We start from the raw sequence: 24,917 nt of genomic DNA, 5'->3' as shown, positions 1-24,917 counted from the left end.
TTAACTCAGTAAGTTTTCATACTGTGCAGAATGGATGCGCTGTGTTGTCTGCTGTCAGCACTACCAGGTCGAGGCCTACAACGCACAACTAGATTTTTCATGAAACGCGTACTTGCCCCTTTCATGCAAGTTGCTTTTTGTCTTTGCCGCCGTGACGAGTAGACAGAAACAGAGTCAGTAAACATGACATGAACTAAACACAACTGCTGCCGCGAACCCAAGCGCCATGTCTGGGTCTGAGACAGATGCAAGTTGCAACGGGGCAATCGAACAGACGATCGAAAGTTCTAGGGATGGCGAGACACGATCGATATGGGATGGTGCAACGTAGACCATGGACGGAAATGCATGCGAGTTTCAGGGGGACGAAACCCAATTGGAGTCGCGAGAGTTTATTCGCACATGGAGTAGACATTGATGCTTGCAAAAATCACCATCGATCATGACACTCGACAATGACTCTCGCTTGATGTTCAATTGGTTGTTTGATTAAAAGGAGGTCCGTGACGTGGAGTTGTCGACTAACGATGAGTGACAAAAAGACGAAACAATGGGTCTTGAAAAAGAGACACAAACTAATAGACAACAAAAAATAGGATACACAGCCCCCTAAAGACTCAAAGAAGAACATTCTGGGTCCAATGACAAGGGACGGGAAAAGGATATCCACGGGGTTTTGTTGGTCTTCATCACCGAATTAGCGAGACCATGGTGGGATTAGGCTCGTAGCTAAGCTTCCACTAGGTCACTGGTGTTTTTTCTAATTTTATACGACTCTCACTGCCTCATTGGTTTTGCCGTAGACTCTGAACTATGACAATTTGATCTATTTCGTTCAAGTGCAGATATCCTTTGTCTCAATGATCACCATTCCCCTCATTCTAACTCCTTGTCCGTACATCAAATGACATCCCTTCTTTGTTTGATCTACGCTTCACCACCCCTATACAGACATTGCACAGTATCCTACACAGTTCGCCCCAACCAAGAGCCTGCCTGGACTCTCATCCTTGCGGAGCAATTTCTTCTTGGTAAAAACTCCAGCATTCTCCACTGCGGGATACGCGTTGCACTAAAGTACCAAGCTTTTTCTGATCTCGTTATGGTGAGTCCGTCTGTTGATCATTTATTCTTGTGGTAGAGTTTAGGCCACCCAAAAGGGCCAACTTGGCCGTCCGGAGTTGAGCCATTCGCGTCGATGCACGTAAGATTGTTCGCGCCCGCCCTATGCACTCAAGACTTGGCAAATTCCCTGTAACACATGATTTAGCCTCTGTGACTCTGTTCTTTTTGGGTTTAATTTTCGAGTTGCAGCATTAGCTTTGAAGACGCTGTGAGATGGCTCAGCTTCCCAATAGAGTTGACTGAGGCCGGTTGTTGACCACCTCCAACTCAAGGCTACCTAGGTAAATTCAAAAGGCATGGACATGTTTTGGCCCCCGACTCGTCAAACAAGGATTCTGACATGGACATCGATTCACGCGGGTTCATGCCTTGCCAACATGCGGTCAGCAAGCGAGCGAGCTGAATTTTAACTGCACAAGAGTCATCACGGTCCATATTAATCACTACGATTGACTCCATAACATCTGGTCTCGACTCAATTCGACCCAAGACCGTTGTAGCAACTCAATTGACCTCACATTCGTCTCGTTGTTCGTCTTCGCTGCCGTTTGAGCTTGCGTTTGTGACTTTTCACTTGTTTCATCCTAAGCCTCAAATCTCCGGCACTAACGTTCCATTCTTGCAATTAACCTACTGTGCGTTCTCTCGAACGGGACAAGTTTGCTGCAATAAGCACTAGCTGAGATGGGACTTCAGCTAGCCTCTGATTCGAATTGAACGAGATTGGATGCGATGGTCAGCACTGTATCCGTCCCTGCAATACGAGAATAGCTTCATAGGACATAGCCCCCGACAATTTTACAACTGGTCTAGGGGAAGAGACCACAAGAGCCGCGGTTATTCAACCAACACGTCGGTTATCCTCGTATTAATATGTCTGTGGTATAAGAAGCTGTCAAAGCCACCTGCTGTGTGCAATCTCGTTTGACTTATTACCGCTGTTTTTTTGTCTTGGGACTTGGACTCTGGTGTATGTCACTGGACCAACATCCCTTGCCTCGGTTGTCTTGAGACTCAGATGAGAGAACCAGACAAGGCAGGTGATTGTTGATGTACCCGGCTGCAAGTCAGGTCCGTGTCACCAAGGTTCGAGGATTTGAGTGACACGATATCCAGCATGTTTGGCGAGAGAGGACCATACGGATGCCGCAAGGTTGATCCCAAACTTGGAGTGCGAACAGACAACCATTATTCTTTGCTGACTTTCGCTGTTCGCACAGTTGAGAATTGGGTTCCTGTTGGCGGACAAGTCCTGATGACTATCAGAAGTTGAAAACACAGATGGTAGCATTTATTTGAGTGCTGACGGATTTGATTGGCCTTGCACTGAACTTATATTTTCTCTAGACGACATCATCATCCGATATTGCACAAGGACCCAACAACAGTCACTGTGGAGCTTGATAATGGCATGTTTTATAGAATCCGAGACTCCAACGTCTGCATCAGAAGATCTTGCTGATCATGGGCGATCGCAGGGTTGCTCAAGGGAAAGACTAAGACAAAGTGAGTAAAAGCCATCTCGAAGCTGAACTATGGCATTGATTGGCCAGTGACAATACTGCCAACAACTTGCTATCGCATGGCCATACAAAGGCATGATGTCTGATAAGATAGACAATTCTAGGGTAATGCCATGATTGATGCGTTGAAAACTGTTGAAACTTTCGTCTTGTCTATGATGACCATTGGAGTTGCTGGCATTCAATTGCCCTGTGTAACATTTCAGCCAATCGTTTCTCCTCTATGTGTTGCCTCATAACCTTCAACAATACTGAACAGCTCACTTGCATTCCAACCAGAATTTATGATGCGATTGACAAGAAATAATCATTGTCAAATGCTCATATTGAAGTAAGTGGCTCTCAAAATCACAATGACAGGGGCTCTTGGATCCATATCCGGTCAAGCTAAGCCACTGCGGCGTTGAAGGGTCTTTAGGTAGTTAGTCTGCCCCTAGCCATGGGCGAGCTCCAGCTGTCACTCCATCCAATTCAAGGGATGATCCAGGACCCCCCTAGGAACGAAACCCGACTGTTACGAGTATCATCAATCCTTGCTTCAACCTCAACATCAGGACATTCACGACTTTCTTTTTGTCCTCTTCCGCCGTCAACCACATCCACTGCATCTGAATCCACCCAAACTTAGCACTTCGACCGCCATCGTCTCGCCATGGCTAGTCATTGGGCCCCTCGACAGCGCTCCAATCGAGCCCCCATCGTCGCCTTTGTCCTCTTCGTCATCTTCCTGTACTGGTTCCGCGACAGCCTCCTACCGTCAAATACGCCAGCGCGCAAGCACAGAAATGACTACCCGACCCTAAACCTCGGCGACGACGACGTGGAGATGGTGGTGGCCAGCATGAAGCACGAGAATGTGTCCTGGCTCGACGAATACCTCCCTGAATGGAAGAAGAACATTTACGTTGTCGACGACAACAGGGCCAAGCTGACTGTGCCCATGAATAAGGGTCGCGAGGCCATGGTCTTTCTGACGTATGCTTCTTTGAACTTTGTGGTTTGCCGTCCTTGCTAATGCGCTGCAGCTACATCATTGACCGATACGACTCCCTGCCCGGCAACGTCGTCTTCCACCACGCCGAGCGCTTCCAATGGCACAACGACAACCCCGACTACGATGCTCTCCCCCTCCTCCAGAACTTCCGATTCGACAACCTCAAGAAAGTTGGGTATGCCAACTTGCGATGTGTCTGGATTCTTGGATGCCCCGCCGAGATCAGGCCCATTAAGGATGAGTCCCCTGGCAAGGAGGGCGAGCCCATACACGCACGCCACGTTTACAAGGCTGCTTTCCAGGAGCTGTTCCCCAGTCTTGAAGTCCCCGAGGAAGTCGGCGTAACCTGCTGCTCGCAGTTTGCCGTCCGTCGCGAAACTATCCATCTGCGTCCCCGCGCCGAATATGTGCGATTCCGCGAGTGGTTGATTGTGTCTGCCTTGGGAGATGCTCTCAGTGGTAGAGTTCTCGAATATTCCTGGCACAGTATGTCTACACCGCCCTATGCTTTTTAGTCAATACTAATATTTTGCAGTCATGTTTGGCAAGGAAGCAGTCCATTGTCCAAACGCCGCCGAGTGTTACTGCCAGAACTATGGCATGTGCGATCTAAAGTGCGAAGCAGACAAGTGTGAAAGTCAATACATACTTCCTCCCTTTTCGACCCTTCCCAAGGGCTGGCCTCAGCTCGGATGGAAGGGAGAAAACCGGGGCTGGGAGGGACAGCCTTGATCGAGGGAGAGATGAATTTGCGCCGTTGAAGATTTTACGATTGAAGGAGTTTCTTCATCTGTTAGGAAACTCTGCGTTGCACGACTAATTTTCTAGACCATTATGGGCTGCGTGTTGAAGAAGGGCCCTTGTCTCTGGGTTTATGGGGATCATTACGGGATGGGATGGGACGGGCGTCTGGTTTTGGGTTTGGCAATCTGCTATGTCTGCACTGGGTAGAGGTTTTGTAACAGTATCAAAATATAGTTTTAAACGAAAGCCAGTATGATATGAAGAATGAGGACGCAGTCAAGTTCTATTGAATTATCTTGAAATGCCCCCACCGGAACTGTAGCCCCACCCCCACTTCTTTGAATCTTGAAGCTCATCTACAACTCGTCTCAATCAACGACTTAAACACTACAGAGATCTTACTCATAACTCGTTCCTCACTACTCATCATCTATCGCTACATCACAGGAATTACCAGCATCATCATGGATTCAACATCATCTACCAACTTGTTGGGTAAACTAAATTCATTCCACCTCTCCCATCAACGTGCTAACATCATCAGATAAACACAACAAGCTCATCTTTGAGATCCTCAGAAGCTATCGTGATCTCATGAACTGCGCCACCGTCCAAGGCATGGACAAAGCCAACCAGAACGACTTTGAGGCCCAAACGACAAAGCTCAACTACAGAGATCCCGACACAATGGCCGCTGCTGAAATACGAACACAAAGAAAGTTTGACCAACTGGTAAGTTTCCTTCACGCGTAGACGACAAACGACTCACTCAAACCCAGCACGACAACATCAAAGAGCTTCTGGCTCTTTCGCGCACCATCAAGGAACTCTGGGTATTCGGACCTCTTGATAGAGCTGACGGTCACCGCCAAGAGAAGGAAGTGCAGATTGACCGCGACGTGCAGGAAGTATCGCGTCTGATGGACAATTTCGACATGAAGGCTATGCGGGAGCTCGCAGAGCAATTTGGAGGAACGTACGAGCCCCAGGCTGCTGCTACTGCTGCTGCTACTGCTTCATCGTCATCAGTGGTGACAACAACGGAACCGGCGCCTGCGACTGGAAATTAGAGAGCAGAGGAAGCAAGCAGTCGGGAGGGGACGCCAGAGAGCTTCGTGACGGCGCCTAGCACACCTACACCTTCGATGCGTGCGATGGCGCCGGGTTGAGGGGTTCGCCAGCGTCGAAGCGCAGGCGTGATTAATTCTAGGCGGCGTTTTGGGAGTTGGGCTTTTGAGACAAGGGCTACATGAGATACCCAGAGAATAAATGCTCGCTCTTTATGCGATTCGATTTTTGTCACTACGTATCACAGACTTCGGACTGATCCGATGCGCCCGACAGCCTTGTATCTCGTCTATTTGTATCTGTTGATGTCATCTGCTAGAAGAGGTGTGTTCTAAATTTGGATAGAAACAGCCTCATATTCTAGAAGCTGTGGTCAATTGTCGTACAAACGATTATCTCCTAGGCAACGCATCGCCTGGGAATAGAGTCTATCTAATACGTGGTATCCTTGAGATGGCCACTGAAGACACTGCAGGGACGGGCCGGACGGAGCGTATCGAGGAACTAGACTCCGGCGGTGACTACAATGTTAGGGGATCGTGCTTCCAACGGTATTAACAACTCTATATTGTATAAAAGAAACTCAAGCTTATCCAGTAGATTAACGATATCGAGATTCATCTGCCAAAGGTCTTGTCTCCTGTTGATATATCCACCTCCTTGACCCGTAAAGATCTAGAATCTCGTCCATTGTGGAACATAAATGATGCGATAAAAAAGAAGCACGTTCTTAACTTCTAAAAATTTTTTAAAAAAAAAGTCAAAAACAGGGTCGGACATAACCTTGGTTCTCCCTGCATTTGTGGCGTTTTGGTGCGTAGTGAGACAAGACGGTTAGGACCATGGAGCTACGTGTACAAGACCAAGGCTAGAACCCATTGATACGAGGTTCAGCTGCATACAACACGGGAGTTTGTGCATAAGTCGATTCCCACTTGGTATCTATCAATTTTTTATTTTTATTTTTATATTCCACAAGATCTTGATAGTGGTACGTAGCGGTAAATAACGATAACGGTCCTGTACCAGGATCGAGCGTCATTCTCTCCTGTCGATCGTGGGGCAGATTAGGATGTGCGTAATGGAAGAAGAGGAAGCGAGGCTGAGTGATTGTTTCAAGTTTAGCGGAATTACTGTCATGCGTTGTTTTGTTTCCAGCGTTGAGTTTGTTTGTCATGATAGACTCCTATCAACATACAATCATATCTCCAGTTGTCGATAACTGACCACACCAGTTTCTGTGCAGCTGCATGAGAGACGCGCAATCGCACATGCGGCTCTAGTCTAGCTGAGAATCTATGTTTAGCACGACTGACAAATATCATGACCCCTGCAGTTCCTGTCGATCTCATGTTTATCCCAGCTTCTGCGTTACCAACACTTGTTTTTTTTGCTTGATCTATCCATTGGTTCAAGATAATTGTTTCAAATATACTCTTGTTTCTTATTCGCTCAGCTGTATATCTCGTGTCTGCTGCTTGCCTTGTCTTGACTCAAATACCCACTAGAACTAACCATCAACTTGCCCACTTTCTTCTTACCCCATATTTGAATGGATCAGGATCAGAACACCCCAGCTATGATAGCGTCAACAATGGGTCTTGGCCATGTCATGGTTAGTTATGATCGTATATAGTCCGCCCCGTGCCGTCTGGCCTGACTAGCCTGAGTCTCTACCCCGGGCTTTCCCTTTCATCTCATCTCCTTTAGTTGTATTCCTCGTATTATCGTGTGAATACGAAGAGATCTTTATCAGTGCATTCTCATTATGGTGCGCTTGAGCGTTGTTGCAGCCCTGTTTGCTGCAGTGGCCAACGCGGTTGACTTTAACAAGGTCAGCGAGGGATACGGGCGTCTACCAGGCGCTTATATCTTTGAATTCGAAGAGGATCATGTGCGTATGACTCCATCGTATTTATTAACCATCACTGACCCTTCCCAGGACTGCGCCGACTTCTTCGCCAAAGCTTCAACGGCCGGAAAGACTCGCATCAAGTACAACTACAAGCTCTTCAAAGGAGCGTCCATCCAACTAAACGACATCGACAATGCCGAGGATATTTCCACAGAGATGGCTTTGATGCCTGGTATCAAAAAGAAGTGGCCCGTCCAGGTGTTTAGTCTGCCCAAACCAGAGGTCCACTGGACCGGTACGCCGGGAATGGAGTACACTGCCGTTCAAAAGGAGGAGCTCCAAGAGAGAGATCTTTCGAATGATACATATACACCTCATGTCATGACGCAGATTGATAAGCTAAGGGATGAGGGTGTCACGGGCAAGGGGCTCAAGGTTGCCCTTGTTGATAGTGGTGTAAGTCAAGAGTCGCACTCCAAAGTATGCAGCTAACATGCCGTCAGATCGATTATAAACACCCAGCTCTTGGAGGCTGCTTCGGCCCCAAATGTCTCGTCTCTTTCGGCACTGATCTTGTAGGCGACGATTACGATGGCTTCAGCCAGGCCAGACCCGACAACGACCCTATGGACTGCGCAGGCCACGGCACCCATGTCGCTGGTATTCTCGCAGCGCAGAAGAACTCCATGGGTTTCACAGGCGCCGCACCTGGAGTGAAACTGGGATCATACCGCGCATTCGGCTGCACTGGTGAGGCTGGAAACGATATCCTCATTGCAGCATTCAACCAAGCCTATGAAGACGGCGCAGACATCATTTCTGCTTCCATCGGTGGCCCATCTGGCTGGTCTGAAGAACCTTGGGCTGTAGCCGTGTCTCGCATCGTCGAGCAAGGCGTTCCTTGCGTCCTCGCAGCTGGAAACACAGGTTCTGCCGGTCTATTTTACGCCAGCACGGCGGCGAATGGAAAGAAGGTCTCTGCAGTCGGATCATTCGACAACACCAAGTCTCTGTCATTGCTGAATGCCTCAAGTTACACCGTCGACGGCGGCTCCAAGCATGAGTTTGGACACTTGGCTGGTAAGCCGAGCGCTTGGAAGGACGTCAAGCTTCCTCTGTGGGCACTCAACTATGACACGAGTGTCCATGACGATGGCTGCGATGCGTTTCCCAAAAACACACCTGACCTAAGCAAGTACATTGTTCTTCTCCGACGAGGCTCCTGTACGTTTAACGCGAAAGCTGCCAACGCGGTAAAAGCGGGTGCAGAGTATATCATGTTTTACAGCAACAAGGAGGACCTGGCACCTTTTGATGTGTCTTCCGTCGAGGGTGTCAAGGCGGCCAGCATTGTATCGCCGGAACAGGGCAAGGAATGGATTGATACTCTCAAAAGCAAGAAGAAGATCGTACTGAGCATGTCGGATGGCAGTAACGGCGATGTTATTCTCGAACAAAACCGCAACAATGTCACTGGCGGTGCCGTCAGTGCCTTTTCCTCATGGGGTCCTACGTGGGAGATGGATGTGAAGCCACAGTTTGGTGCCCCTGGTGGTATGATCCTGTCCACATACCCACGCGATATGGGAAGCTATGCCGTCTTGTCGGGTACATCGATGGCCTCGCCTCTCGTAGCTGGCATCGTGGCTCTCATCGCCGAAGTCAGAGGCACCCGCGATCCAGCTCTCATTGAAAACCTCTTGTCGGCCACTGCCAACCCGCAGTTGTTCAACGACGGAAAGGCGTTTTATGATTTTCTTGCGCCTGTTCCCCAGCAAGGCGGCGGTCTCGTGCAGGCTTATGATGCCGCCCACGCAAAGGTCCTCTTGTCCCCGTCGAGCCTCTCGTTCAACGACACAGACCATTTCCCTGACTCGTTGAATTTTACCCTCAAGAACACGGGTAAAAAGCAGATCGACTTGCAAATCTCTCACGTCCCTGCCGTCACCATGTTCACGCTTGTCAAAAACACCATGTACCCAGATGACTTCCCCAACGACTTTGCGACAGAACAAGCCAGTATCAAGTTCAGCGAATCCAAGGTGACGATCGACGCTGGCGAAAGCATTGTCATCGAAGTCCTCGCTACTCCTCCCAAGGGCCTTAACGAAACTCGTCTGCCTGTGTGGTCTGGGTACGTAGCCATCAACGGCACTGACGGCACCTCTCTCTCACTGCCGTACCAGGGCCTCAGTGGTTCCCTGCATAACTCCAAGGTTCTTGGTCCCCACGACACGTGGGTTGCCAACTCAACCGATAAGAACCGATTCCCCATGCCTGCCAACACAACCTGGACCCTCCCCAAGCCTGGCACAGCCAACAACCAAACTGACACTTTGCCTGGCCTGACGTGGTTCCTTGCTCTCGGTTCAGCCAAGCTGCACGCCGAGATCATCCCTGTCACCACCGAAAAACCATCCGGCTCGAACAAGGCCCGCGTTATCGGTGAACCCGCCGACTTCCCAATGCTGTGGAACGCCATGGGTGCGAATTCCCAAGCCTTCACTGGTGAGCTTGCGGACGGTACCTTTGCGCCTGCAGGACAGTATGTTGTCCGATACAAGGCGTTGCGAATCTTTGGGGACGAGAAGAAGAAAGAAGATTGGGACGAATCGTATTCGACTGTATTTGGGATTGAGTATAAGAAGTAGACTCGTGTCGACGCCTTCGCAGGCATTATGAAGGACGTATTAATTCATGTACAAAAGTATTTAGCGATATTATGGATCTGGTCATGATCAATTTGGAACAAGATGAGCTTGGGTTAATTATCTGGATAATTAGCATACCTAGATTAGATAGCATAGATGCGGCTGTGCCAACATAGATGCACGCTCAATAGTAGAATCAATTCAGGAGTAAGCATCACATACCACGAGATTGCCAATGATTGTTTGTGAGTGAAGACAGTCAAGGGCCGTCCCGTCAGTTTCACCTCTCGAATGTTCCTTGGAGGACGCTTGTCGGTAATAAAGTGTTCTCTTTCCACTGGCGAGTTTACATGAAATCGTCCTCCCAGTTCTCGTCGCGGTCCTGGTTACTCGAGCCAGCCATGAGCTCCTCCGTAAAAATGTCATCGTAAGCGTGATCCTTCTGATACTTCTTTTCCTTCCACTCCTGGGCTTGCTTGGCCTCCTCTTTCTTCTGCGACAGTGTCAGTCAATTTTCTGGGCTTCATCTCCCAGACTTACCCTTGCTAGGAAGACAGCCTGGTCGCGGCGTCTCAGCTCCTTGAGGCGGTCATCGCGTTCCTGCTTCAGGTCGGGTTTCTTTTCCACCTTTGTCTTGTTGAGGCGGTTGACGATGGGGTTCTCACGCTGGGGCACGAGGATGCGCTTGACTTTGCGGGGGTCCTTGAATCCGACTTGGCCAACTTCCATGCTGCCGTCCTTCTTGAGGTTGGACCATGGGGTGTAGATGATTGTGACGTTGTCCTTCTTGTTGCCTGGTGGTGTTAAGACGGGTGCTGAGATGAGAAGGGCGAGACGGGTACCTTCGATGGAGTTGGCCTTTGTCAATTGGGCCAGGTCCATGACCAGCTCTTCGGGGAGGGCGTCCCATGTCTGGCCCTCTTTCATTCGTAGGTAAATATGTGCGCTGGAGAGTTTATCCGCGTGGAACTAAAATAGTCAGTATCAGTTCTTAAGTTGGGAGTTCGTTCTTATCTCACCCTGCATTCATTTAGCACGAGTACCATATCTCAATTCACGCACAGAGCGCCTACCAGATATCCTCTTCCCAGCCAAACTTGATAAGATCCTCATCTAGCATCCAGTCTCAGCCGGCGAAACACTTGTACTTTGGGTGCACCATACTCTCGAACTTGTCCTTGCCGACGTAAATGAAGCCCGACGGGTCAACGACGGAGGAGGTGAAATAGAGCACCATCTTGAGGAATTTGACGTATCTACCCTGATCTCGAAGTAAAAATATCGGATACGCAGGCTACGATTTAGCCTTTTTAATTGTTTGATGAATTGTTGGTGTTGTGAGGGGATCTTGGAGAAATTTCCGTTTGGCGGGGTACAAGCGTGTTATCACAAGGCAGTTACAACTTTGGTGCTGTAAGATAGCGCGGAAGTACCTGCCTCTAGATCCACCAAGGCGAAGGCAAGATCCAGATCGTGTACTCACGTGACCGGCCGCCAACATCATCGTTAATTCACGACGAGACAAGAGTTACTTATTAACCAATCTAATGAGGTTTCACATTATGGATAGCTGTAACAAAGTGTTTGGTTGCAGTTGGTAACAATAATAAGACAGCGAAGATCATTCATATCAGAACCAAACAATGCATCGGCTAGCAGGTACTTCAGATCAGACAAACCACCCAGAAGTATTCCACCTTTCTTATCTCATCTTTATCTTTTTTCAGCTGGGTCTGTATCAAAGACAAGTCGGATCAACGGTCGATCCCTTTCATCCAACTACACGATCGACACCGGATCCCTCGGTTGGTCAGATTCTGCATAGTCGTTCGAACTTGGGGTAAGTCGGAGTATCCGCCTAGATGAGATCTTGACTGCTTTAACGGATCCGAGTATCTTTTGGCGAACAATTTTATGCGCCATAGGGCATATGTATTCCATGGATGCTTCATGTCAGTGACCTACTTGTCTAGAACAAGTAATCTCGGGTCGGCTGTTCCCAGTCATACCCAGCCATGGCTGCATGGAAGCAGATTCAGGTAATGCTCTTCCTGTGCATTTCAAACATGTGATATTGCACCTCATTGTTCTTGTGTTCCCCTCCTTTTGCTTAATCCTGGTATGATTTGTGATACTGAACCAATCAAGGGTCAGGACTGCATCGATAGCCGCGTAGTATCACGGCGGCCGCTAGAAGCTCGCTTAAAGTGTTGGGGAACCGGATTGATCCCTCCGAGCTTTGTCGACGTCAGCATGAGCAGCGCGGTAGGCGTCTATTTGTCAAAGTGACGTACAAAAAAGGTCATATGGAGTGATATTTCTACCACTATTTAGTGGCATGCAAGATTGGTTAACCTTGAACTACTCTTGTCATGATCCGTACTATATGCATAAGCGAGACCTTGTTTGTTACTTCTTCAGCAAACAGCTGACAGGGTGTTTTTGTCTATGATTTTTGAAATCTGACTGGACAAAATGAAAACAGGACAAGTGACAAGTCAATTTTCAATCATCTTAGGGTTGAATACTGATATAAAAGCCATATTAAAACACTAATGTAACACACTGCAATGCTCGCCAATAACCTGACTATGCACAGCATAACCTTGATAGCCAACTCGTGCCCTGGTCCTGCGCTGCTGCTGAAATAGAATACAATAGAATCATGTCGTTAAATCTTCATGTATTCGTGTCTTTTGCCATATCCAATGTCTCATGATGTGAAGTTGATGCAAATGTCGGTAATCTTAGCGACGCTGCTGGCGGTCCAAATATCTCGTCAAGGAATTGAGACGCCAGCGTTTTGAAGGGCTCGAATCACACCACGCTCAGAAGAACCTGACAGCCGTTAGTAACTTGACGACTTGTGGTATCAGAGGACAAAACATACTGAGAGTTCCCGCTGGCACGTCTTCGTTGACGACCGTGATGCGGCTGGTCTTGATCTGATCTTGAAAGATGTATCCGTCCGAGTTTTCGTAAGCGACCTTGTACACATCAACTCGAATCTTGTAGGCGCCTTCATATAGTAGACTGAGGTCTGTGAAGGGGAAATAAATTGTTGTTCTCGAGGATCCCACAAGGGCAGTGACATCCATGCCCGTCATGGTCGTTGTGCCTGCCAAGCCGTGTTCCACAATGTCCCCGTTTCGGGTAAGGAGTATAGCCATGGCAAAGAAATAGAACCCAGAGACTGATCCTTTGAAGTTGAACTCTGCAACCAGGGGGGGATCTAATATCGTGGAGACCTGGGTGCGAGACGGGGGTTGGACGGCAATAGTGAGCGCCGGCATGGTTATGGAAATTAAATAGATTGTAGAAATAGAGTTGTTGGTTGTATCAAGCCCTTAGTGTACGCGGCACTGATATGCCCAGTCTCACCCTAGAACCGAGATGGCTTTCAGCATAACTGGGAAGCGAGATGCTGATTAATATATAACAAGTCCACATTAAATTTGTTTCCTTTCGAGGTGTCCTGACCCGAGGCTTCGATGCGGTAAAATATATAACTCCTCAGGTAGACTGCACTGACCATACAAATTGATTCATCCGTTGATGCGTTGGGCCAGAGCAATATGTTGGCGTTTTGGTTTGGGTTCAAGGATGAAGTGGATGGCGTGAGGGATCAGACCTTTTGAACGAGGAGGAGTACCTTGCTAGTTTTTCTTGGTGTCACCGCAGATATGCTCTATCACCAACAATTGAGTCAAACGAGATAGGGAGAGAGGGAGTTGGTTGGCTGGAACGAGGTGTGATGGTGCTGGGCTGTAACATGAGGCGGCGATGACAAGATGAGGTGGGAGCCCGTGGATGAAATGGAAGGTAGTAGTCTATAGTCTGGGTCCAGTCTTGGAGGTCTTGACAGTCGCCCTACTTAATGTTTTGGGAGGCCGTACAGATAAAAAGAAACGGGCTCATCGGGAACTTGTAAGAAGACGATCGGCAACGTCCAAGACAAGTCGATCATTATTTCCGTTGTCTCGAATTCTAGGTAAAAATAAAGCTGTAAAAAAAGAAAAGAGAAACAAGTACAGCCCTGCCTGCCCTGACTGACCGGTAGAGCGGCTGACCGGGTACCTTTCTCCTAGGTCGTACATTTCCAGGGTTCTCTAGGGGATTTGCAGCGCAGTAACTCTGTAGCCACGTGCAGATAGCGTCTTTGAAAAGGCTGAATCCGAAACAAGATTAGGTAATGTTGGCGCAATATTTATTTGACGCGATAGCCAAGCGTGGTTCTGATTTGTTGACACCACGATTATGTGGCTGGCTGACATCATGTACTACCAAGAACTCATTACCGAAGGAAGCCAAGAGAAGAAAAAAAGGAACCATCGGAGTCCGATTGTGTTGAGAGACGGTGAGTGGTCATATCGTAAGAGACACAAAAGAGACAACAAGAATGAGGCTTTCTCCTGTCGGTTGCTCTGTCGGTCGAGCGGTGATAGCCTCACTCAGCCAGCTAAGTGCGTAACAGACGGATATTGGCACGGATATGTCTACATGCAATACACGTATGGTGACATTAAATGCGTGCGAGTGAGGCTCAGGGGTTTGTTCTCGCGTCAACTACCTTGCCTAGAATAGCCCTCGCTTCAATCCAAGTCCAGAACAGCAGCTTAAACTATCTCCGGGAATAAGTTCATCGTGCCTAGACATAGACACAGACACAGACATTGGCAAGGCGAGACCAGATTCCTGGTCTTGTGGCTTACTGATTAGCGCTCGGCTAATTAGCTTCAGTACGTACAGTAGTTCCCCAGGAAATTCTCAAGACCTTGAGACAGACAACCAAACGATCTTCGGCAAGGGGATCTGAAGCAGGGGGTATCCCTGTGGACTTGTCCAAATATCACCTAACAATTATGGCCCGAAGCCCCAGTCTATCACAGTCTAAATTACTGTCACTGGCTCTTGCTGAACTACAGAGTACCACTGACTGTCTGAGTTCCGACTCTGTTATCCACCTCAGTTTGGTGTACGTACCAATTCCGAATTCCACAATTGTGACACTGCAATGGGTCAACTACGGCTATTCCTGTGCCTATATGCAGTTTGCACTGCTGTGCAACAACAAAAGAAGAAAAAAGACCGAGATACCACCTCGGATAATGAGGCAGCCGATGCCTAGGCCTACTATGTAATCAACATCATCAGCGTTTGCAAACTGCATTAGAAACTACAATCCAATAGGAAGGTGACCCGCCGTCATTGTTTGAACACGCTGCAAGCGATGCGATCCCCATGTAACAGTGACAGACCGGGATAGACCCAGGATTCTAGAACATTACTGACACGACGTTATGATTACGTACAGCGATCAATTGGAATTCAGGAACAGGAATGACCGATAATTCTGACGTGAACTCTAAAAAGAAAAGCAAGAAAAAAAGCTGGTTAAAACCGTTAAAGAACACGTCCCGCGGTTCCAGAAGAGTCCAGATCCAAGACCAACATCTGCAACCGCTATGAACAAAAGAGGCACAGCAGCCCAACGATTAAACCGATGCCTAAGTTAGATAAGACTGTCATATGTCAGGTTCAACAGTTCGAAAGGGCCAATGACAGAAAGACAAATATTGCAATGTGTATGCAAACTAACGCTGCCACTCCGGCTCCCCGATCAGTCACTTTTCCTTGTCTTTTCTTGTCTTCTCTTTACTTGATGTTACGTACTTGACACTGCTACCTACCTACGTAACTAGTCTGTTCTCGCTCTGACGACGTCGTTATGGACCCTGCATATGTGAATGTCATCTATGCCGAGACAGGGGAGCAATTTCGCTACGTAATGAAGATCTACCACGAGACGCTACATAGTTTTAGTTGTTCCATGTATTAGCCGATAATCTGACACAAATGCAACAATTCAAGATGCGTGCATATTACCAATATATGATTGTTTCTTGTAGTTATGCCGGTAGCATTAGAACTAGACATAAACAGGCCAAATAGGAAAATGGACCCTGGATATAAACCCACATCCCAGTCCACTCTCTCTACATGAAACTCCACAGTCGTTCCATTTCTCGGTTAGACCTCTGGTGACATGGGTTCAGTAGTACATAGTAGCCTCGATTGCCTTGACGCGGGTACAGGTTCTATCCCGTCCGCCTTTTGAGAACAAGGCTAACATTAGCATGGGCATTAATGTGCGTCGTATGTCCTCAGCCATAAGGTAATTATGTGGGTAGCAGAGAGGTAACCCAAGACGTGTTTGATGACGATTGCTGGGGGTAATGCGGTAGTTTTTGACGCAAACAAACCGTATGTCCGAGCTGGTTTACATGTTGGTTTGTAGAAAGCAGCAGCATATGCTCCACATCGAATTGTTGTCACAGATGTCACCGATGAAGATTCTTTGATTAGGCGAACTTCCATGCAGACTTGGCCACACCTAGTTTCGTAGAGGGTGGGTGGTGCTTCAAGGGCATACCTTGCAAGGCATAGTCTGGTATGGATTACTTACATTTGCACGTCAATATCAGCCGATTTGATCAAAGGTATAAATTATCGATTTTTCCAAGGCCGTTTGGAAAACGATATCCATGAACACGTATCCCAGTCGTTGACACCACATATGACATACAGGTGAAACCATAGAAGACTAAATAGGAAACATAAAACCACCCCGGTCAGACGTTTGACAAACTTGCATATTCTGTCGACGACCTCATTCGATAATAATCAATCTAGGACTTGCTCACCGTGAAAACACCAAGCCATGATTTGCATCAATGTTGGTTCGCTGTGCAACCAGCATCTGACATGGCCCAAATCAATGCATGGGGATCGCAATGGAGAACCGGCACGTTTTCAGCCCACTGTCGATCTTGAGACGACAGGAAACGCCTGCTTATAGAACTGGATCCCTGCGCTATATGCGCTTGATCTTCAACGCTAGGTACCTCGGGCACTTTTGGCATTGGCATCGGTGGAGCGGCACCGATCAAGGAGTAGTGGTGCATTTTTCGATACCTAGCTGAGTGTCTTGGCTCAGGTGTACTTTCGCTTTCGCTTGTGGTGCTAATGGTACGTCGGAAATATTTTACGAGGGGAAACATGAATTCCGAACCGATCGACTATGTTGCAGTGTACGAGTGAGCCCACTAATTACATTAAGTAAACGACTAGTTATAAATGGTGGAATGGTCTATTTCCTACTAGAATACTATACCCTGTTGGTACCGCGGCTTCTGCACTTAGGTGCTGCACAAGTACACTCGGTACTGGGTTCTTTGTCGGAGCGACTACACTGCATGACAGCTGTTGTTTGATTTGTACGTGCTAATGAGATAAGTCAGCCTGTTTTATCTAATGCTACTATATGACTTGTCACTATGTGGCTTAATATCAAGGGTTAACCCGGTCCATCATAATACTGACTCGCTTTAATCCTGCCGGCTCGTTAGTACCTCGTTCCGTGTTTCCACTACATTAATGCTGCATTTTTGTTTTATTTCTCTGTACAAGCTATCTCATATTTCACGATGACAATGGGCTTTAGTGATACAACTGAAAACAAGATATGCAGGGATCAGGTAAGACACACATGGATAAATGCTGGCTCTGCATGTAGAGCATATAGGTTCTAGCTGTGTCTCCTATGAGGTCTAACAGAATAGCTTGGCCATCATTTTGTACCAACAACCACTCTATCTGATCACCTAATTCTAGATCAATTTAAAATGTCTCTAACACACATGTTTCACGTCTAATGTTTCCATGCGTCATTAGAGACGTGGAAAACAGCTTACCCTGCACTTTCATCAAGCACGTGACTCTTCAAGAAGATCCTCCAGCAATACCGAAATAGGCAAGTCGGGACCTTTGCGGGAGATCCATAAAAACAGTCGCAAACATGTTGCATTCAATCTCACTCCTTCAGAATCGCGATCATCATCGATCTCGAAGACGACAAAAAATCCCTTGGACGTGCAGAATCAAGGCCAAGGCCTGGGCCAAGTGTTACAAATAGTAAAGTCGCACATCCAACTCAATGCGCTTTGATCCTTGGCCTTTGTCATAGAGGAATACCTCCATCTCGAATACTTGCCCTGAGGGTAAGTGCAGCAAACGGATCGCGTCGCATTGTTTTTTTTTCTCATCGCGCGGCAATAATGACGGCAACATCGCGATCCCAGAGTCCTGGCTCGCACCGAAGTGGAAATGCGGCGGAAACAATGCCTCTGCTTGTCGGTGGCCAACTTGCCCCTGATGCCGATACCGAAGCTTCCACCCTCATCGGCACCGCGTCGCCCGGCGTTGGCTCCGGTGCTGCATCTGTGGCTGGGGACTACGGAACCGTTGGGACATCCGGCGATGGCGCCACCGAATGTGTAACGGCGCCGGCAGACACGGAGCCGTTGTCCAAGCCTCTGCCGACACTCCAGATTCTGCTGCTCTGCTACGCGCGTGTGATGGAGCCTATTGCTTTCTTCTCCATCTTTCCCTTTATCGCCCAGATGGTGCAGCAGAACGGCAACCTTCCCAAGAGTGACGTGGGTTTCTACAGTGGACTCATCGAGTCTCTCTTCTCAGCTACGCAGATGGTTGTCCTGATCAGCTGGAGTCGTCTCGCCGATCGGATCGGTCGGAGACCCGTTCTTCTCATCACTATGTTCGGCACCGCCGTCGGTCCTGTGTTATTTGGCATGTCCAAGACTATCGGGCAGATGATCCTCTTTCGATGCATGGCAGGTGTGTTTTCGGGTTCCGGTCTTGTCATCAGGACCATGATCTCTGAGTTGAGCACCCCCGACACACAAGCCAAGGCGTTTAGCTGGTTTGCTTTTGGAGGAAACGTGGGAATCTTTCTGGGGCCTCTTATCGGTGGTGCTCTTGCAGACCCGGCTCATCAATTCCCCAAGGCTTTTGGAGAGATTCAGTTCTTCATTGACTATCCCTACGCACTACAAGGTTTTGTTGTTGGTGCGATTAGCTCGACGGGCTTCATCACCAGCTTTTTCCTTCTCAAAGAGACGCTTCACGAGCCTAAACATTCACCACAAACCATACTTACCCAGCCACCGTCATCAACATGGCAGCTTATCAAGTCCCCAACCGTGGCTATTGTCCTCTGGGTCTACGGCCACGCCATGTTCCTCGCCTTTGCTTTCACAGCAATTATCCCTGTCGTTCTCTACACCCCTATTGACCTTGGCGGCACAGGTTTCGACTCGTTCCAGATCTCTATTTACATGGCTGTGCAAGGCGCCAGCCAAGCAGTGTGGCTACTCGTGGCCTTCCCTCTGCTCCATCGTCGTTTCGGCACGCGCGGTGTAATGAAGCTTTGTGGATACGCATACCCCTGGTTTTTCGCAGGCTTCATCATTCTCAACACGCTCCTGCGCGCACACACGCATGCCTCCACAGTCACTTTCTGGATTTTGGCGGCGGTAGTCAGCGTTGTTGGGCCTGGTGTTTCCATGGCCTTTACAGGAGTGCAACTGGCCCTGAACGATGCAGCGCCAGACCCAAAGGTCGTAGGTACATTAAACGCTCTCGCCTTGAGTTTGGCAAGTGGTATTAGGGCTATTGTACCTGGTGTAGCGACGGCTATCTACGCGGTAGGTGTTCGAGGCCAGATATTTGGGGGTCATCTGGCTTGGGTAGTCCTTATCCCTTTTGCAATGGCTTTTGCTGTTGCCTGCAATATGGTTCCCGAGGGAAAGCGGCCCGCTCAGAGTAATGATGAAGAAAATGAGGGCTAATTGGAAAGGTGTCTGTATATATGAGTGGTGGAATTGCAATAAGAACTTGTCTTTCAATCTAGCGTTGCGCATAGAATACAATAGCGTAGACTTATATCTGAACACTAGTGGTCGTTTGACCTACTCTCTTTTATTTCTTACATTGTCTTGTCGAGTCAAAGATCGTGTATATCATATGGCGAACCAAGGCAATTATCGGATTAAGCTGTGTCTGGTTGCAAGCCAGGAGCATAACCCAGTCGGATGTTGATGTGTAGAATCCTTTTGTCTAACAAGGCCTGGATCATATCCGGATTCCCCCCTTTCCTGTATCGGCATTTTCTCACTGGATCGCAAAACTCGACAACCCGCCAGTTCCGTTTGCTCGGGCATCCCTAACACCAGCTGTTTAAGCCAGCTAAGGGGCGGAGTATTGCCAGGCTTCCGTGAGAGGGCCTACCACGGTTGGATAAATCCAGGCAACGGCAAAGTTCAATTAGGCTCCTCTGATGGAAGTGTCCGAGGCATGCTTGGGCGTCGATGAGGGCTAGACTACGGCTACGCGACTCGGGCATGAAGGAACAATCTGGACACCACGAGACCACCAAGGCAAATGGTATCTGGGAGCAGTCCGGCAAAGACAGCAGAATACTGCGGCGATTACGATGAACAGTGTCGTTGCATTGCGCGTCAATGAGGGGATGAGAGATACGTGGGTGCAGTCTCGTTAGTCCGAAGGACTATACCAATGCCTGCGTATGTCTTTCTCCTCTCACTTACGAGTTCATCTGTGTATGGGGACTGTACAGTTAATTTCGTAGTGACCCATGTCATCAATTTGGAAGCCATATTCGAGTCGGTTTGACTTGGGAGTGAAGATCAAGATAGGTTGAGGTGTCAAGACAATCAGACCAGTTGGCAAACCCCACTTCATGCCGTAGATAAGGTACGAAGAGAGAAAAGAAATGATGATACTCTACAGTACACAGGTAATAGATATCTGATGATCGACAAGGGTTAGATAGGCAACTGGATTCTTCGAGGGGTATCACGTGATGCATCTGCAAGTAATACGACAGGGATCGCAGCCAATTAAGACTCGTTGATCATTCAGGCAGCAGCATTCTCTCTTGTGAGACCGCAAATAGGCCGCACCTTGCAAGATCCGCTTTGTAGTTAGGCAACCGAATTAATTGATTCTCTCAACAGAAAAGTAAATCAATCATTTTATCAACAAACTTGTTCTTCTACTCTCATTTTCCATGTGATTTTTCTGTCAAGCTAAAAGGAATAACATGGACGCCAATCGCTGTCGAGCCTCAACTTAGACCAAGACCAAGAGCCCCGCATCGAGATCGCCATTCCAGCATCAAGCAAGGCATTCTTATATCATCGGCTTGGCAACAGCTGCATATATACAAAGCAGTTTCCATCTTGTATTATACAAACCTATTCATATACAACACAAAATACCCAAATGGAGTCTTTCCTGCCCCTGGGTGGCTTCCAGCTGCCCTTCCAGAAACGCCTCAGCAGATTGTACAACGACACTAAAAAGTCAAGCGACTTCGTCAAAGAACCCATTCAAAATGAAGAAGATCCGCAGATCAAGGCTCTACATCGAAAGCTGCGTATCCAAAAAGACCGCCTTGTCAGTTGGGGCGTTGAATGGTCCGACCCGAACCAGACCGAGATTGACGAATCTCTCTCGAAAGCTGGTTTGAGCGAAGTCGTGGGAAGTATCATGTCCACCATCAAGGACACACTCGCAGAGGCGGAACCCCTTTGGCTGAGTTCAAAACGCATAATTCAGGCACCGCAAACTGGATCAAAAGATACAAAACCGCCACTGATCCAATGGGATAAGAACCATTTTGAGGACCTGGTCAATGACCTGACTTCATCAATTGACACACTATATGATCTCTCACGCACAAGAGCAGCTGGAATTCCTAGGAGATCGTCCAAAACACCATTCAAGTCTGCAGCGGCAGAAGACTACAGACCATTCGAATCTACTCGCATGCAAACACCCCAGCAAATCGATCCCAAGACCTTCGAACACTGGCGCCCCAAGCAGGGTGACGAAACCTCCACTCTTCGAGAACTTGTGTACATGAGCAAGACAGCTTATTCTGAACTAACTCATGGTACATCTCGTGAGCCATGGGGACCGTTGCTACTCGAATATGCTACCTTTGACTCCATCTACGCCAGTACGGGTATTATGCCTCCTATGGCACGCTTCGAGAAGCTCTCGGCTGGCCTGCAACAAGACTCTCAGAGGTCTCCTGGCACATGGACTGGGCTGCCTCGACTACTCGGATATTTTGAGGACATGGAGAACTCAAGACTTGGTCTTGTTTACCGGTTTCCTCCATCGTTTAACGGCGTCTTATTGGAGCGTGTCGCAAAGAACCCCTCATATAATTTGCCTACTCTGGGAGATCTCCTCTCAACACCAGGGTCAGAGCCCAAGTTGGAAGCCAAGTTCAGACTCGCTCACAATCTCATGAATACCATCTTTGATCTACATGCTCGCGACATCACTCACGGAAACATAGTTCCAACCACTGTCTCCTTCTGTGATGCAGCATCGCAGCCCGGTGCAGTCAAAGGAGAGGTAGATATTCGACGTCCCCTACTTTCGTCATTCGATCTCTTTTCTGAAGACGCCCCTTCAACGTCACCAATTCTCTCCAAGCATCCGCTAGATCCGCGCAATGCCCAATCCTCCCCTCTTGCCAACAATCCCGACCAGAGGGTTCTCGACTTGTACTCTTTGGCTACACTACTGCTTTCAGTCGGCTTATGGAAGAAACTTGAGGATATTGTTCCAGAAACCTCCACAAGCATTCCCGATTCAGCCCTGGAAGAGCTCTCTATAAGATGCGGCAGTCTATACACAAAGGCAGTTCAAGCATGTTGGATTGCAGTCGACGACGAACTTGCAGGACGATCCTCTGGTGAATCTTTGTTATCCTCAGTCCAAGTCAGGTGCAGTCGCTTCTTGGAGGCCTGCTGTATCCTGGATGGTGTCAGTGGTTTGGAGGAGAGGCTCGACAAGGAGCTCAACCCTGGCGAGGCGACTGCCGTCCCTGCTGATGCCCCTACAAAGATGAGCAAGGATACAAAAGACGTAAAGGATTTCAAGCCATCGTTGAAAGCTACAAGCGAGAAGCCAATGCCAGCTTCGGTACCAGCCTTGGGGGCAGAGAATGTTGCTTCCAAGGTTGAGAGTGCTGTCGACAATGAGGGTATGCAGCAATACTTACCATTATATGCTTCGTGCAGAATTCTAACTGTTTTACAGATGCTCTTGACAAACAATCCGAGACCAAAATGCGCCTTTATCCTCATGTACCCCTCGCACCAGAGGTCGTTGATAGGTGGAACAAGATCCTCATGCCCCAGATTAACCACGCGCTCCGCCACTTCTATCGCAAGAACCCCGAATCCGTCGAGATCTCCCTTGAATCGGTCGGACCAAGCCCTCAAAAGACACAACCTACCGTGCTTGTTGTGTGCACCTCTGTGGGCAAGGTTCGCGCTATCTTGAAGAAGAGAATAGGTGATCTCTTTGACGGAACCACCGGCTTTGGACTTAAGGTATGCCGAGGTCGCGTCTTGAGATCGCGTCGACAGCCCAACTCAGTCCTTAGATCTATGGCCGGAAGAAGTGCCAAGGGTTTTGGTGAAGATGATATGGATGCCATAAACCCCGAATACCAGGAACGCCCAAGCAATGGTGCAAGTATCGGGGCTTGGATCGGAGATCGCCATCTACCACCCGTGAGTCTTGGAGGTCTCGTTATTGTTGACGACAAGCCCTATGGGATGACAGTCCATCACATGCTCGATGACCCAGACCGCGACTTTGGACCAAGCGACACTTTGAGATGCAGTGCCTTGCCCGACATGGACTGGTATGCGCAAGCTGGCGATGATAGCACCGTCGATGACGAGTTCGGCTACGAATTGTCCGATACTGAGTCCGAGGACTACTCTGATTCCGATATTACCAGCGACTACGACGACGATGAGGATGAAGACGACCAGGAGGAATACAACGAGCCCGGCGACATCCCGGGTATCGAGCCCGGATGCGGCGATGGATACATCGTGACGCAACCAGCTCTTGACGATGTGGAAGAAGGATTCTATCCTGACCCAGAGACTCAAGATGAAGATCACATTGATACGTACAGTGTTGGGAAGGTGTACGCCTCGAGTGGCATTCGTCGGAAGCAGGCCTCTGGTCTTGTGCATGAAGTCGACTGGGCGCTTTTCAAGTTTGCCCACGGCAGACTGCCCGACGATAACACCATCCCTCGTGTTGACGCAAAGGACTCATCACTACGACCTACTGATGTAGTCCCTTCAGAGTCACTGCCGAATATGGAAGTTCAGTGCATGGCTCGTACGAGCGGCTTACAGACCGGCAAGATCCTGCCTGCGCTGACCAGTGTCAAGATCTACGGTCGCGTCTCGCCTAGCCATGCTTACCAAGTCACCAGCGGAGACGGTGAAGAGCAAGAATCCCCTTGCAAGGGCGTTCCTCTCGGTATTCCAGGTGACAGTGGTGCTTGGATCGTTAGCCGCGACGACGGCCAGCTTTGTGGTCACGTCCTCGCCTGGAGTCAGCGCAAGCGCGTCGCCTACATCTGCCCCATGGACGTACTCCTTCAGGACATTGCAGACACACTGGAAGCTCATGAAGTCAAGCTTCCAGGAGGCAGTGCCGTGGTCACAAGCTCCGTCTACAAAAAACAGGATCTTGTGGAAGATGATCTAGAAGACTTGCTTGAAGAAGAACAGGATTTGCCTCCACAGCTGGTGGGCTCTCCAGACCCGGTCAGAGCTACTGCCGAAAGGCGTAAATCGCCTCAATCGGATTATAGCTCCAGGTCGAGTGTAAGGAGCTCTTCGAGTCCTATCCGACTCGATACATCTAGTGATTTGGGAGGATTGTCGAACCGATTTGAAGAGGCATTGAGTATGAGCGGCAGTTTTGGAATAGGCGTTAGCGGGTGACAGCTACAGTAGGATTTCTTATTTGGTGGAATCGTCTTAAATACCCCATGTTATGAATAGGTAAGTAGATAAGAGCTGTGCTGCTCCGTTACTCATTGTATCGTCTACGATTTACTTCCTTACGGTCTACTTTCTATTTTTCATTGATAAGCTGAAGCCCTAACCTTCTCAATTTACTCAACAATAAAGATCCATCTAGATTAATAAAAAATATTTCGATCAAGGTTTTCATAG

At 48.5% G+C, this 24,917-nt stretch overlaps 9 protein-coding genes across 9 annotated transcripts; 6 read left to right on the top strand and 3 right to left on the bottom strand.

The window, feature by feature from the left end:
* Positions 1 to 3,156: 3,156 nt before the first annotated feature.
* On the top strand, positions 3,157 to 4,648 carry FGSG_06574 (uncharacterized protein). Its single transcript, XM_011327888.1, has 3 exons — positions 3,157 to 3,623; positions 3,674 to 4,128; positions 4,178 to 4,648. Exons 1-3 carry the CDS (start codon positions 3,301 to 3,303, stop codon positions 4,372 to 4,374), a joined length of 975 nt encoding a protein of 324 aa, XP_011326190.1. The 5' UTR covers positions 3,157 to 3,300; the 3' UTR covers positions 4,375 to 4,648.
* Positions 4,649 to 4,850: 202 nt separating this feature from the next.
* FGSG_06573 (uncharacterized protein) lies at positions 4,851 to 5,490 on the top strand (the record flags this gene model as incomplete). Its single annotated transcript, XM_011327887.1, has 3 exons — positions 4,851 to 4,881; positions 4,931 to 5,118; positions 5,166 to 5,490. 3 exons carry the CDS (start codon positions 4,851 to 4,853, stop codon positions 5,454 to 5,456), a joined length of 510 nt encoding a protein of 169 aa, XP_011326189.1. The 3' UTR covers positions 5,457 to 5,490.
* An 832-nt stretch (positions 5,491 to 6,322) lies between these two features.
* FGSG_12942 (uncharacterized protein) lies at positions 6,323 to 6,631 on the bottom strand (the record flags this gene model as incomplete). The annotated part of the gene is made up of 1 exon (XM_011327886.1): positions 6,323 to 6,631. The coding sequence occupies one exon, from the start codon at positions 6,629 to 6,631 to the stop codon at positions 6,323 to 6,325; it is 309 nt and encodes a 102-aa protein (XP_011326188.1).
* Positions 6,632 to 7,222: 591 nt separating this feature from the next.
* On the top strand, positions 7,223 to 9,960 carry FGSG_06572 (uncharacterized protein; the record flags this gene model as incomplete). Its single annotated transcript, XM_011327885.1, has 3 exons — positions 7,223 to 7,348; positions 7,397 to 7,765; positions 7,813 to 9,960. The coding sequence occupies 3 exons, from the start codon at positions 7,223 to 7,225 to the stop codon at positions 9,958 to 9,960; spliced, it is 2,643 nt and encodes an 880-aa protein (XP_011326187.1).
* A 346-nt stretch (positions 9,961 to 10,306) lies between these two features.
* On the bottom strand, positions 10,307 to 11,197 carry FGSG_06571 (coiled-coil domain-containing protein 25; the record flags this gene model as incomplete). The annotated part of the gene is made up of 3 exons (XM_011327884.1): positions 10,307 to 10,450; positions 10,501 to 10,929; positions 11,120 to 11,197. 3 exons carry the CDS (start codon positions 11,195 to 11,197, stop codon positions 10,307 to 10,309), a joined length of 651 nt encoding a protein of 216 aa, XP_011326186.1.
* A 1,290-nt stretch (positions 11,198 to 12,487) lies between these two features.
* FGSG_06570 (uncharacterized protein) lies at positions 12,488 to 13,951 on the bottom strand. Its single transcript, XM_011327883.1, has 2 exons — positions 12,851 to 13,951; positions 12,488 to 12,798 (listed from the first exon to the last, which is right to left on the bottom strand). The coding sequence occupies exons 1-2, from the start codon at positions 13,251 to 13,253 to the stop codon at positions 12,740 to 12,742; spliced, it is 462 nt and encodes a 153-aa protein (XP_011326185.1). The 5' UTR covers positions 13,254 to 13,951; the 3' UTR covers positions 12,488 to 12,739.
* Positions 13,952 to 14,235: 284 nt separating this feature from the next.
* On the top strand, positions 14,236 to 15,101 carry FGSG_12941 (uncharacterized protein; the record flags this gene model as incomplete). Its single annotated transcript, XM_011327882.1, is given in 3 exon segments — positions 14,236 to 14,496; positions 14,540 to 14,699; positions 14,710 to 15,101. 3 exon segments carry the CDS (start codon positions 14,236 to 14,238, stop codon positions 15,099 to 15,101), a joined length of 813 nt encoding a protein of 270 aa, XP_011326184.1.
* Positions 15,102 to 18,140: 3,039 nt separating this feature from the next.
* FGSG_06569 (uncharacterized protein) lies at positions 18,141 to 19,670 on the top strand (the record flags this gene model as incomplete). Its single annotated transcript, XM_011327881.1, has 1 exon — positions 18,141 to 19,670. One exon carries the CDS (start codon positions 18,141 to 18,143, stop codon positions 19,668 to 19,670), a length of 1,530 nt encoding a protein of 509 aa, XP_011326183.1.
* A 1,456-nt stretch (positions 19,671 to 21,126) lies between these two features.
* On the top strand, positions 21,127 to 24,683 carry FGSG_12940 (uncharacterized protein; the record flags this gene model as incomplete). Its single annotated transcript, XM_011327880.1, has 2 exons — positions 21,127 to 22,906; positions 22,963 to 24,683. The coding sequence occupies 2 exons, from the start codon at positions 21,127 to 21,129 to the stop codon at positions 24,681 to 24,683; spliced, it is 3,501 nt and encodes a 1,166-aa protein (XP_011326182.1).
* Between the last annotated feature and the right edge of the window lie 234 nt (positions 24,684 to 24,917).

The sequence above is a fragment of the Fusarium graminearum genome, chromosome 4 (genome assembly GCF_000240135.3).
Source record: "Fusarium graminearum PH-1 chromosome 4, whole genome shotgun sequence".
Lineage (NCBI taxonomy): Eukaryota > Fungi > Ascomycota > Sordariomycetes > Hypocreales > Nectriaceae > Fusarium > Fusarium graminearum.
Note: the sequence above shows the minus strand (reverse complement) of the source record. Positions and strands in the feature narration are given on the sequence as shown.